This window comes from Podarcis tiliguerta (genome assembly GCF_965153285.1).
Source record: "Podarcis tiliguerta genome assembly, chromosome: 1".
Taxonomy (NCBI): domain Eukaryota; kingdom Metazoa; phylum Chordata; class Lepidosauria; order Squamata; family Lacertidae; genus Podarcis; species Podarcis tiliguerta.
The window spans coordinates 115490864-115504717 of NC_139534.1; the positions used below are offsets into that span (position 1 = coordinate 115490864).

At 44.1% G+C, this 13854-nt stretch overlaps 1 protein-coding gene across 4 annotated transcripts in view; it reads right to left on the bottom strand.

The window, feature by feature from the left end:
• Positions 1–13854, bottom strand: part of ATG2B (autophagy related 2B) — a 47777-nt gene that overhangs the window by 10672 nt on the left and 23251 nt on the right. For 2 of the 4 annotated variants that reach the window (XM_083433023.1, XM_083433022.1), the window contains exons 17-31: positions 13639–13834; positions 13159–13301; positions 6457–6608; positions 6020–6192; positions 5654–5801; positions 4542–4741; positions 4369–4449; positions 3965–4071; positions 3715–3807; positions 3535–3602; positions 3010–3086; positions 2569–2739; positions 2268–2409; positions 1685–1887; positions 798–1024 (exon numbers count right to left, since the gene is read on the bottom strand). In XM_083433023.1, the coding sequence (XP_083289149.1) occupies positions 798–1024; positions 1685–1887; positions 2268–2409; positions 2569–2739; positions 3010–3086; positions 3535–3602; positions 3715–3807; positions 3965–4071; positions 4369–4449; positions 4542–4741; positions 5654–5801; positions 6020–6192; positions 6457–6608; positions 13159–13301; positions 13639–13834 (2181 nt within the window). Of the gene's footprint in view, positions 1–797; positions 1025–1684; positions 1888–2267; positions 2410–2568; positions 2740–3009; positions 3087–3534; positions 3603–3714; positions 3808–3964; positions 4072–4368; positions 4450–4541; positions 4742–5653; positions 5805–6019; positions 6193–6456; positions 6609–13158; positions 13302–13638; positions 13835–13854 lie in introns of all 4 variants that reach the window. The other 2 variants (XM_083433021.1, XM_083433020.1) reach the window with 1 other exon arrangement.

A 13854-nucleotide genomic window follows, 5' to 3' on the forward strand; every position in this document is an offset into this window, starting at 1 on the left:
GAAAATCAACTTGCTGCCACTGTTAACCAGACTGCATTTTCCTCTTCAAAAGAACTCGATGGACAAGCATTCTATTAGTATTAGGAAAATGTAAAGTGGCTTTAAAAAAACCAAACCTTTCAGGATACACTCACTGAAAGTACATTGCCTGCTTTCACCACCTTAGATTTGACCAACAATTAATCACATGCTTCAAGGGAATGCCAGCCAGGAAGAAAAAAAACACACGAGTGCATACTTTTAAGCTGCCATTTCTACTTGCTGAATCAGGGGAAACTGAATGAGATGATGTCCTGACACAGATAACTAATAGCCATTTTATTTATTGCAATTATTAATATCCTGCCTTTAGGATACAAGATCTCCCAAGACAGCATATAAGAAATCGTAAACCATGTTTGGGGGGGGGGGGGGAGAATAAAAGCTGCAATAAACGGTATCATTTTTTTAAAAAACCCAGTTCCTCGCAGAATACCCTGTCTGAAGGTGTGGAGGAGGGGGACGTCTACCTGGAACTAAGCTAAAGCAGCCCCCCCCCCCTTTATGCACTAGCCCAGCAAGTTTTATGTTCTGAAGACAAATGCATCTTTTTCACATGTAAGAAGGTAATAAACAATTTTCTGCCATGTTTAAGAAGTGGAATGCAGAGAAAAGCAATGGACTATTCTGAGGAAGAGTAAATGAGAAAGGGCAAAACAACCCCTCACTTGGACACGGGGTTCAGTTTTATGTTTTGAAGACAAATGCATCTTTTCCCTATGGTATGAATTTAATAAACTAATACCAGAAGTACTTACATGTAACTCTTAGCCGGAGATGTAGGGGGTGCATTTCCAAAGTCCTTTCCCCCATAAAGGTGCCAAATGAGTGAGATTTCTTTCACAACGTAGCGCACCAATGGGATAGGAAATCTCAATGGCCCTTTGTTTGTGTCTGCCTTCTTTACCGGCAGACTGAAATGGTTCTCTTTTATCAGGATTGCATCATCAACCATCGTTTTCACTACTGGCTCTTCTACTTTATCCTAAAAGGTTACAGGATATTAAGTGCATGCACATTAAATGCTTTTTTAAAAAAAAAATAATCATCCATTTGTTGTTGTTTTTCTGTGGCAAAACTATAAATATTGCTTGGCTCCGAGTTGTTAAGTTTACTGCAGGTTTTTAAATAGGCACTTGCCCGTGGCCAGTGGCAAGAAAGAACAGCCTTCAAAATGACCAATTCTGCTAATTAGAAGGTAGCTGGAGACTAACATAGGTAAAATTTGGGGGCTAGCATTTTCTGTTGATTTAGCTTGACTCTGCTTTAATCAAACAGAAGGGCTCCTTTCCCTTGCCCTAAGATAACTTCTAATTCTAACATTAAAAATACTGAAAACAGCATTTCTAATGCATATATAATACATAGTAGCAGACTTCATGCTATATTTTGCACAAAATGGCAACTACCCATTTCTCTTCACAGCATGCTGGAGTTATTGCCCAATTTGAGCAACTGCCTTTAAGGTCATTTAGCAATTGCGTTATCAAACTGCTCTGCATGGATTTGTCATGTCACATTCCAAAAGGATGACCCAGTGAGAAGCTCTCCAGATCCAACACAGATTGTCTTCATGCAACAGCTGTTAACCTATGAGTTTTAAAAGGTCACATTTGATTTCTTATTAACATTAGGTTTTCCTTACAGAGACAACAGCTTTCGGTGCAAAAAGAATACAGAAGTCATCGTTTTCGGAAGGTGCATCTCCTATCGCTTCATTAATCATATGGGGAGTGAATGAAGCACAAGTAGGACTTGGCTCCTGAGAGAGGTTCCCACTTTCATCAGGAAACAGGAAGAGATCTGAGCAAGTTGGCGCTGGCGTTTGTGTCTTTTCATCCAAAACTCCTGGGAGAAGAGAAACAAGACACTTCTATCAAGATTAAGCAGGTAAAGTACGAGAAGAAGGCATTTAACATAGGGTTGCCAGATTTCAAACAGTGAAAATCAGGACAGAAAAAGTTTTGCCCAAAGTTGTTCAGCTTTTCTTTGGCAAATCCGCAAAAACTGTTTTTCAGCTACTTTTAGGAAAACAGCAATACAGCACTGCCCACAGATTTTCATGGACATATTTCTGATTTCCACCCAGACACTGCTAGAGATAGCAATATTCCGCATATGTCTGGGAAATTGCAGATGTATGGCAACCCTAATTTAACAGGATTGCTTTGAAATACTGTATTTAAATGGCATCTCTTTAAAAACAGAAGAAACCTGGAAAGATCTACCATTAGTTTGTGGCTTAGAGGGGGAAGTAAACTGCTGGGTTTCAATCTCTTCCATAGCATCACTCATTAAATCCCGTAAAATCTGTTGGTCAGCTTCTGCCAGGATTGGACCTTGGGATGCTGGCCGGCTAGAGAAATCTGCCTGGAAGATAAGAAATACACCAATCTAAACTTATAAAGGAAATACAGTGTAGTTCTTGATAAATATCTGTAGCTATGATGCATGCTAGCTTAGTTTGTTACAAGAGTGTTGTTTCTCAACTTTACAAAAGTGATCTAGTCCAGTAATGCCTTTTCATACCTTAACATTTTGCTTGGTCGCTCCACAAGTATTCTCCATCTTTGCAGGTGGATTCAGATCACCGTAACTTGCAATATACTGGATAAGATTCATTAACGCAGCACAGGAATCTGAGCATGTTCTAATGTGGATCACATCACTGGAACAATGGAGTTCAAAACGTGGCTTACTCTAAACAGACAATAATTCAAAATCATGTCCGACACCAGCAGAAGATGCACTTTTCTTAAGTCAGTCCTGAATGTACGATCAAGGCACCAGACATATGTGTTTAGAAAATGACCCAGTATGTTTAAGAGCCAAAGTCAATTTCAATCACACTTTTTTGAACAAGTATCTCAAAGTCCAAAGCTTTATTATACTATTACTTAAAAACACACACACACTCCAAAACTTAAACCACACATAATTTAGCTTTTATATTTTAACTCAGTTCCTTACTCTCTCTCCATCAGATCCAGGTTTCACTGCCCTTATAGTCAGTTCTAAGAGTCCCATGTCCATAACTCGAACATAATCTGAAGAAAACAAAATAATTATCTGCTAAACTCCTGAATTGCTGCTTATGCCTCATATTTAAGACCTCAAATGCCCTCATGATGATGGATTGTTTTACGACTGAAACTCAAGCCCTTTTCTAAACTACAGAAAATGGGCAGACAGCGCCCCCACCCCAGCTATGATTCTATCTGCTTTTTTTTTGTTTGTTTTATTAATGGGAATGATTTTAGAATGACTATTTTAGTGGCAAATTTTGGCTTGTGCTTCCATGGACAACTTTACATAACTAGACAAGAATCACATGCATGGGAAATTCAGAACGACAAAGCTTCTTTCCTCCATCATGCTACATCAGACAATCATGTCCAGCTCAGCTAACAGTTGCTTAATATAAAAGCACCTTTTAATATCCTTACTAGTTACTTGGAATTGTATGAATCCCTTTAAAAGCTGAAATGCACTTACCTCTTTGGAGGTTCACTGCAACATTACATTTGTCAGACAGATGCAAAGCAGCCTCATCCAAGATTATTCTATAACAAAAAGGATGTTTTTTAAAGGAATTACATTTTCCAACAATTTTGTAAGTGTTGAAAGAAATATAAGTTAAATGTGGGATTTGTTAAAGTTCTTAACAAACTTTACCTGAGAGTAGAAGATGATTTATCCAGTGCCACACTACTTGAAATGCTAAATGTTTCAACAGTAAGAAGTGATCTAGTTGGCAAAAACAGAGGCCTACCCAAAAATAAAAAAATAAAAATTATTTGAAACATATTTGGAAAGCAAGTAGTTCAGAAATTCAAGTGACCATAAATAAACTTGACAAACTGAATATTAAAGCAACTAGTTCAGGACAACAGTTGACTTAAAACACTTGATTTGTTTAGCTTACCTATAATTCAGGGCACAACTCCAGAGATGGACGTGAAAAGTTGTAACAGAAGCTGGAGGATTATATCCCAACACAGGCTCATCAGAAATGTTCAAAAAATACAAAATCTACAATTACAAAAGTGTAAAGATAGGCCCACTGTTTTCTAATCAAGTAAGGTAACATCAGGTGTCACTGAAAGATTTTGCAGACTATATAAAAAGGAGAAGAGATGGATAATATATTTATTGTAAAGGCATATTTTACTCAGAAGGATGGGGATTCCCAGTTATACAGGACTGAGCCACACAAAGCAAGCTTACAGGAACTCCAATACTCAGTAGGAATACTCTACGTTAGATAATACCCCCCCCCCCGAGAATGATCTCCAGATAGACCATAGAACATTTAGCAAATTAACATACCTGTTCATGCCAGCTTAAACCTGAAGGAAGTACTCTGTGTTGAAGAGTGGCTCCTCTTAGTCCAACAGCAACTAAAAACTCCTACAAAAACAATATCATCCAAAGTATTCATGTAAATACTTTCAGAGTATATACAGATATAGATATATAGATATTAATTTCTAAATACAAACCTTTGTATTGGTCTCCAACTTATTTGATTGTATCTTAACTGCAACAGACAACATGCTTAAGCAGTCCACTCCCACACCATCTGAGGAAGCCCTACTGAGGCCTTCTTCTTCCGAAAAGTAAATAGTAGGCTCTAACCAATGGGGTGGCGTTGCACTTGGCAGCCTTACTTCAGATGGACAGACAACTCCATCCACCACGCCTGCAGAAAGACGGTTTTGTGGTTAGATGGTCCTTCAAAGACATTTTGAATTGAGATACAAAAAAAATCCACATATTTTACTGTAAAACTTGCTAACATCTGGCAGATGCTCTAAACACCCAAACTTTGTTAAGTAAAACTGAAGGGAAGATTTCTAAAATCTTATCAATCGTCAGCAATTTCCTCTGTTATGTATATTGACAAACAGAAATACTATACTTATTTTAAAAACAGAACAATGCATTTTGGAGTAGTTCTCTTCTAGGAAAGGCAGCCTTCAGAAATACCTGCAGACATCCAACACAACTTTCTTACTGTACAAATAGAAGGTTTCGCAACCATAGGTGTACTTAGAAAAAACTTTCTATATGTCAGCTCTGAATTGGTTGTCATTAGCAATTCACCCTCCTGTGTTTCACATAAGCACCGTGACTAGCTCCTTAGACATATTATGAGTACATTTCTTCCCATATGCTTATGGAATGCAGTTGTGCTGGATAAATTGGACTGCAGTAGACTTACATTTGTAAAGAAGTAATAATTCCCAATTTGGATTCATATATTTGTACTTGGGGGGGGGGGGACTGAAATGTTTCAACAGTAAGAAGTGATCTAGTTGGCAAAAACAGAGGCCTACCCAAAAATAAAAAAATAAAAATTATTTGAAACATATTTGGAAAGCAAGTAGTTCAGAAATTCAAGTGACCATAAATAATATTAAATCAAATCAAATCAAAATTATTTGAGGAACACATATTGGAAGGAGAAGTTGCTTCTCACTGATCTTCAAATTGTAAGGCCCAAAAACCCTAGCTGTCAATAGATGACAATCATTCATTCTCTCCCTTACTCAACTCCTCACCTTTTTATAGTTTGGAACACTAACATTATTTCTACATTGACATTTCATACCTTGATGATATAAGCTGAGGCTACTAGAATGGAGACAGATGTAATGCTGGTCTTCAAAGCCTTCATACTTTGTCACACAGAACAGCGACCCACTACTGAACTCAAACCAAAATTCCCCATGTTTGTCTTCACATACACTCCCATCGTCCTGCTGGAGAAAGAATCAGAGAATTTTAGGTTGTCTTAAAAGATTCCTCTGCTTAGTGCACACTTTATCTGAAGCAATCACATCCTTTAAAACAAAAACCAACATCATCCTTAACATACTATGAACGATCAACGTGCTACCATAGTGGTTTATGCAGTATAGTCAAAATTACAACTCTCGTCAAGCTGTAATGTGTTCTCTCATCCTAGAAGTCATACCTTGACATCAGTGAATATTGACACTAATCCATGGTTAATGTTCAAAAGAACTGACAGAAAACTCTGCGTGTTCCTGTTCTGGGATTCAGTTTTTTTCTTTCTCCGGGAACAGTAGTTTGGATCAACGGTGGAAAAATATTGGAGTGTTTCCTCCTCAGACCCACTATCATCATCTACAAAAGGCAAAGCAAAAAACAAGTGAATCTTTAACCATGCACAATAAACAGCTTATTACAGAAAGTGAAACCACATTTTTTAAAAAATAAGGATGCTTAAAAAATAAGCACATTTTAAATTTTCCCTCAGGAACAGCAAGTAACCCCTTTATGTATAGTTTCTCCCTCTATCAATTCAGTAGCTTCAGCTGTATTAAAGATACACTTGGACTTTTATATGCTTAAACATAGTAATTTGGTAAGATGTGTATAGTATATTACCATAGTGAATAGTAGATTTGAACTGACTGTCTTTACTGAATGTGTTGATCAGTTGGCTGGCCACTGAAAGTCCAACACCGTAAGAAATATTTTCAAATGTTTCTACAGGAGATGGAGCTGTGGGTTCCCACAGTAATAAATCATTACTGATCCTGGAAAGGGGGAAAATACAGGCATATATTAATCTGAACCTGGAAGAACTTGAACAAAGGCAGGTCTGTGATCTGGAAAAATGAACTGATAATGGGTTTATTTTATTTAACTTAACAAAATGTATATAACGCTTCATTACAGTAAAACACCTAAGTGGTTTACAAGCAATATTTAAATTACCTATGCGAAGCTGAAAACTAATACTTAAAAACATTTAAGAGAGAATTAAAAGTAACAGGAAAAGATTGAAGCACATCAACTACTATGTATCTGGATGGGCTTGCCTAAGCAAATATGTCTTAAGCAGGCACCCAAGACTACATTGAAAGCACCTGCCTGATGTCAGCAGGCTGGGCAGACTAGAATACAGTCAAATCTTGGTTCTTGAATGGCTCCCTTTTCGAACGTTTTGGCTCCCAAATGCCAAAAACCTGGAAGTAAATTGTGATGGGATGAAGAGCTGCTTGTGTGTAAACTGCAAATCCCTCAGAGTTTGAACAGTTTCTCAAACCTCTGCCTGTGACGGAGCCCCTCCAGCATGGCTGCGTCAGTCGCTAGCAGAATCCGAAAGTGGTTGCTTTCGGAAACGTTTCCAACATAAAAGCTCCTTAACGGAAACACGTCTTCTGGACTCTCTGTGTGACAGTTTCCGGCGAGGAACGGGTGTCCCTATAGGAGGACCTGAGACATCCCCACTGTTTTCGCTGGAAACGTCTCTGAGCCATTCCTCCGACTCTCCTTCCCTTGACATTCCTGTTCGCCCCCTACTGGTTCCCTCTTCAGGTGTTACGTCTCTCTCTACTTCAGAGAGCCTTGGCACCTCTTGTGCTGCCGATGGCAGTTCCCTGACATCCACCTCCCCTCCAGGGCCCCCTTCACCCCCTCCCGTCTCCTCCCCTTCGGGTTGGGAGGAGGCAAAACCCCGGAAAGAACCTTCCTCATCGTCTGAAGTTTCGAACACCTTTCTCCACTTGTTGCGGTTCCTAGTCTCTCGGTACTCCTCGTCGTCTGAGTCCGTTCCTTCTTCCAACTCCGACTCCGCGAATCCTTCCAGTTCCTCTTCCTCGTCTGTGGTGCCGAAATACTCCCTCCTAAACCTTGCTGCCGGCTGTGGTTTCCTCGGGAATCTTTGGTGGAACGTTTCTGTTAAAACCTCGTCATTGACCTCCTCTGCTGTCACCCAAGTGTTTTCCGACTCCGGTTCCCCTTCCCACGCCACTAAATACTCCACCTGATTGCCCTTCCACCTGGAATCGAGGATTTCCGCTACATGGTTACTGCTCTCCCTCTCTTCCAAGACTGGTCCCCTGTTGTACTCCCCTTCACCTCCCCCCTTGTACGGTGACAGTAACGACCTGTGGAACACTGGGTGCAATTTCATGTGGTTGGGTAACCGGAGTTTGAAAGCCACTGGGTTGACCTGCTGAATGACCTCAAAGGGTCCCAATCTCTTGGGTCTTAATTTCTTACAACCCCCTTTGAACGGCAACCCTTGGGTGGGCAACCACACCTGATCCCCCACCCTTACTGTTTCACCTTCCCTCCTGTTCTTGTCTGCCTGCTTCTTATATTGTGCCTTGGCCCTTTCTAAGTTGAGCTGAAGCTGACGATGGATCGCTTCCATCTCTTCTACAAAATGTTCGGCCGCTGGGACGCTCCATCTCTCGCCTCCCTCCCCCGGGAATGCCCTGGGGTGACACCCGTAATTGGCCAAAAAGGGGCTCATCCCTGTGGACACATGCTCCGCATTGTTGTAGGCAAATTCTGCCAGCGCCAGCTTTTCGACCCAATCATTCTCTCTGTCATTGACATAACACCTCAGATATTGTTGGAGGATGCTATTTGCTCTTTCCGCCTGCCCGTTGGTTTCAGGGTGCCGGGCCGTCGAGAAATTGACTTCCACGTGCAGCAAGCTCATGAGCTTCCTCCAGAACCTGGAAGTAAATTGTTTCCCGCGGTCTGAGATAACCCTCAAGGGGGCGCCATGCAGCCGGAAGATGTGTTCTACAAACAACTTCGCTGTTTCTTCCGCTGTGACTGCATGTGAACATGCTACAAAGTGGCACATCTTAGTCAACAGGTCCACTACTACCATGATGGCCGTTTTCCCTTTGGATTTGGGCAGATCCGTCATAAAATCTATTGATACCGCCTCCCAAGGCCGTTCTGGCGTGGGTAGTGGTTCTAATAACCCTGCCGGCGCCCTTCTTTCCCCCTTGGCCCTCTGGCATTGGTCACACCCTCTTACATACTCCTTTACATCTTCCCTCACCTTGGGCCACCAAAATTCCCTGGTGACCATCCACATGGTCTTGTGTTGTCCAAAATGTCCCGCCGTGGGACTATCATGCAACTGCTTGAGTACCCTCCCTCTCAATTCACCTTCTGGTATATACAGTGCCCCTTTGTAATACAATGCCCCATTTCTTTCTTCAAAACCCTCCGGGCTCTCACCCTCTCCCCTGAGACCTCTGAGCTTATTTTGGGCATATTCGTCATTTTCCGTTTCTTCTACCAGTTCTCGTCTCCCCACCAGCGCCGCCCCACACACCCAGCGGTCCTCAGGAATGACATGTCTTTCTTCGATTGCCCCCTCCCCCTCCAAGTACTCTGGTTTGCGTGAGAGAGCGTCCGCCCTGACGTTCTCTGGGCCTGGTACATAACAAATCTCGAAGTGGAATTTGGAAAATTCCTGTGCCCATCTCACTTGTCGTTGGTTGAGTACTCGAGCTGTTCTCCAATACTCCAAATTCTTGTGGTCGGTGCACACTTGCACCTTGTGTTGTGCCCCAATCAATAAATGTCTCCACCTCCGGAACGCTTCGTGAATGGCGAGTAGTTCCCTGTCATACACCGTGTAGTTCCGCTCGGACTTATTCAGCTTCCTCGAGAAAAAGGCACACGGTCTCCACTCCGACGTATTTCTTCCCGGCTGAAGAAGCACCGCCCCCACTGCTCTGTCTGACGCGTCTGTCTCCACTCTCATGGGCTTCTGTAGGTCCACATGCAGAAGTTGTTCTTCCGAAGCGAAAGCCCTTTTCAGTTCTTCAAAAGCTCTCTCCGCCTCCGCCGTCCAAACAAATTTCTTCTTGCTACTGAGGCAGTCGGTGATGGGCGCTGTCAAGTGTGCAAAATTCTTGATGAACTTCCGATAAAAGTTCCCAAACCCCAGGAACCTTTGCACATCCTTCTTGGTCTTCGGTGTCTTCCATTCCAGCACCGCCTGGACCTTGCCTGGATCCATGGCCAATCCTTTGTCTGACAAGCGGTACCCCAGGAATTCCACCTCCTTGGCATGAAACTGGCACTTCTCCAGTTTCACCCACAGCTGATTGGCTTGCAGCCGGCCCAACACTTCTCTCACGTTCCTCACATGCTGCTCTTCATCTTCCGAATACACCAACACGTCATCCAAAAAGGCCACACAATTCTTGTAGAGCAAAGGTCCCAAGACGTGGTTGATAAAACTTTGAAAACATGCGGAGCCGGCTTGGAGACCGAAGGGCATTACGAGGTATTCAAATGCTCCCAAAGGGGTGAACATGGTGGTCTTCCATTCATCCCCCTTCCTTATCCGTATCAGATTGTACGCCCCCCGCAGGTCCAGTTTTGTAAAAATCTTCCCCTTCCTTACCCTGGTCAGAATGTCATCAATTCGGGGCATAGGAAAAGCCAGGGGTTCCGACACGGCATTTAGGGATCTGAAGTCCACTACAAGCCTCGGCTTATCTGTGTTTTTTTTGTCCACAAAAAACACTGGGCTGCCCCCCACCGCTCGGGACTCTCTGATGAAACCCCTCTTCAGGTTTTTGTCAATGAACTCCCTCAGCTCCTGCATCTCCCTGTCTGACATGGCGTACAGCTTGCCCACTGGGAGTTGAGCCCCAGGGAGTAGGTTGATTTGACAGTCAAAGGGTCTATGCGGCGGCAGTTTGTCCGCTTCCCTTTCGCTAAATACGTTGCTCAGATCTGCATATTGCGGAGGCACCTCCCCTTGCTTCATTACCTCCATCCCAGCTAGGGTGAGCTTGGCTCCCCCTGGATCCTTTCCCTGCTTGCAGTGTTCTAGGCAATGCGCTGACCCAAAGGAGACCACCCTCTGGTGCCATCCCACTAGAGGATCGTGTAGTGCCAGCCAGCTCATCCCCAAAATTATGGGAGCTCCTCCCAAGGTGGCCACATTAAACGCTATCCGCTCGGTGTGCCTTGCCACCCTCATTGTCATGGGGACTGTCTGTTGGTTCACTTCTCCTCCCAACAACTCTCTGCCGTCAATTGTGGTTACCTGCAGGGGTTCACTTAAGGGGAGGGTTTGTATCTGGTGCTCAGCTGCGAACTCCTTACTCATGAAATTACAGGAGCTGCCTGAATCCAGAAGGGCCTTGATCTGTAGAGGATGTCCGTTTGGCAGCTCTAGCAACACCTCTATCACTAGAGCAGGTCTGGGAGGTTCTGGTGCGGGCACTTTCACTGCTTTTGAGCCTGGCTGCTGTGCCCCGACGGCAGCCAGGCGTTGGCTTTTACTTGCTCCGTGCTTTCCTCCTCCTCTCCCCCAACAGCTCCTGCCATGCCTTGCCATTCCTTTCTCCGTGGACAGACTCTGGCAAAGTGTCCTGGCTGCTGGCAGAGATAACATTTCTTCCCGCCCTTTCCCTCCTTCTTCCGCCCTTCACCGATGTTTGAAACTGCGCGCGCACGCGCTGTTCCCACTTCCATCGGCTCTGCCGGCGGGAAAGGCTGCTCTGGAATGTCAGGAATGCGGAGCTCCCTCCAACGTTCTCCTTTTCCCTCCCGCTTCTCCAAAGCCCTCGCTTCCTGGCGCGCTCCTATGGCCAGCGCGGCTTTAGTCAGCTGGTCCATAGACTCCGCTCTGGGGGTCCGGGAAAGTTCATCTTTCAAGGACGAAGACAGACCTTCTTCGAAAAGCATCTGAATGGGCTCAGCAGACAAGTCCCACCCCAATCTATGAATCAGCATAGTGAACTCAGTCCAGTACTCACGGACAGTCCTGTTTCCCTGTCTGCAAGCCATTAACTGCCTTCGCACCCCTCCCTGCTCAATGTCGCTGGAAAACATCAGGTCCATGGCACGAAAAAACTTCCTTGTGTCCTTTAGGATCTCATTATTTGCTGCCATCAAGGGTCTAACCCAGTCCTTCGCCCCTGATTTGAGATGGCTAATTACAAAAGCCACTCGCGATTCCTCATCAGGGAAGTCATCAAATTGCAGATTGAGAGCGTATTGCATCTCTGTCCTAAAGGCATGATAGTTTCTGGGGTCCCCCCCAAATTTCTGCACCAATCCTGGCATCTTTCTGTTGAGTGGGGTGGCTTTCTCCTTCCCCCTTTCTGCATCCTGAGCCCTCCTCTCTTCCAGCCTCGCCGTCTGCAAGGCAAGCTGGATTTCCAACGTCCTGTACCTTTCCTCCAGGCTTGGACCTCCTCCAGCTGCCCCTCCAGTTCCGGCTGGTTCGCTCATGATGCCTCTCCCTGGCACAAGCTAGCTTTCGGTGACTTTCGGATTGCTGTGATGGGATGAAGAGCTGCTTGTGTGTAAACTGCAAATCCCTCAGAGTTTGAACAGTTTCTCAAACCTCTGCCTGTGACGGAGCCCCTCCAGCATGGCTGCGTCAGTCGCTAGCAGAATCCGAAAGTGGTTGCTTTCGGAAACGTTTCCAACATAAAAGCTCCTTAACGGAAACACGTCTTCTGGACTCTCTGCGTGACAGTTTCCGGCGAGGAACGGGTGTCCCTATAGGAGGACCTGAGACATCCCCACTGTTTTCGCTGGAAACGTCTCTGAGCCATTCCTCCGACTCTCCTTCCCTTGACATTCCTGTTCGCCCCCTACTGGTTCCCTCTTCAGGTGTTACGTCTCTCTCTACTTCAGAGAGCCTTGGCACCTCTTGTGCTGCCGATGGCAGTTCCCTGACATAAATGATCCGTTTTTCAAACATTTTTCAGAACCCGAACGCCCGACGTGGCTCCTTCTTGAGTGCAAGAAGCTCTTGCAACCAATTGGAAGCCGCACCTCGGTTGTCGAAGGTTTTGGAAGTCGAGTGGTCTTCGGGAACGGATTACGTATGACAACCGAGGTTTGACTGTTTGGATTTATTACAACTATGGAACAGGCATTACAGTGGTACCTTGGGTTACATACCTTTCAGGTTACGGACTCCGCTAACCCAGAAATAGTACCTTGGGTTAAAAACTTTGCTTCAGAATGAGAACAGAAATTGTGCTCTGGCAGTGCGGCGGCAGTGGGAGGCCCCATTAGCTAAAGTGGTGCTTCAGGTTAAGAACAGTTTCAGGTTAAGAATGGAGCTCCGGAACGAATTAAGTACTTAACCCGAGGTACCACTGTATGTGGAATCTGTAAAGGGGCTAGTGGTGATCCTAGCCCGAAACAGGAAAGGGAAGTGAGAAGTGGCATTAGCTGTAGGGTGGAAGTGGTGGAAAGAGCTTTCCCCTGCCTTCTGCTCAAAAAAAGGCCTCCTCTGGATCCAAATCATGGGTCATGCAAACCATGAAAGCTAGTGCTTATACTTACCGATTATATAGCTTTTCATAAAAGGTCTTGTTTGGGAATGTTAAATACACATTTGGTAACATGAGCTCCAGTACATAATGAGAATTGCTGATTGCTTTATCCTGAAACTCAGTCATCTCCAGTGCGTCTCCTGGCATCACCATCTAGAAATAAAAACATCATCTCAGGTATAATCTGTGGTTATTATTGGCCTTCCTCAAACATGACTCAGTGCAATGTACAAAATGCAATGACAGAACAACTAAAAACAACACAGGAAATAACAGAGTAAATAACAGCATATTACTTCATATTGTTTTTAGATGCTCATGTAAGTTACACAGGCTTGCCTTGGGGAAATGGTTTGCTGTGATATGTTGAGACCATGCCAACTAATCAAACAGCGTAAGTTGAGCAATTTACGATGGTTAATTATTTGCTGAAACTGAATACAGCAACTGGATGCAAAAAATGCCATACGGATAGGTCCTTTGTGCTTACTTCTTCATTCTCAAACATGACTCGACGAGAGGAAAAGGGAGATGGCTTTGGTCTTCTAAGATCACACACATCCTTCAGGGAGTGAGATCCTCCTTCTTCCTCTTCTTGAAAATGACCATCAGCCTCCTCTTCATCCTCAGGAGCTATCCTTTCCAGAATGGAGTGCACAGCCAATGGGTTTATTTTAAGTACAATCCTAATAGTCAAATAAGAGGA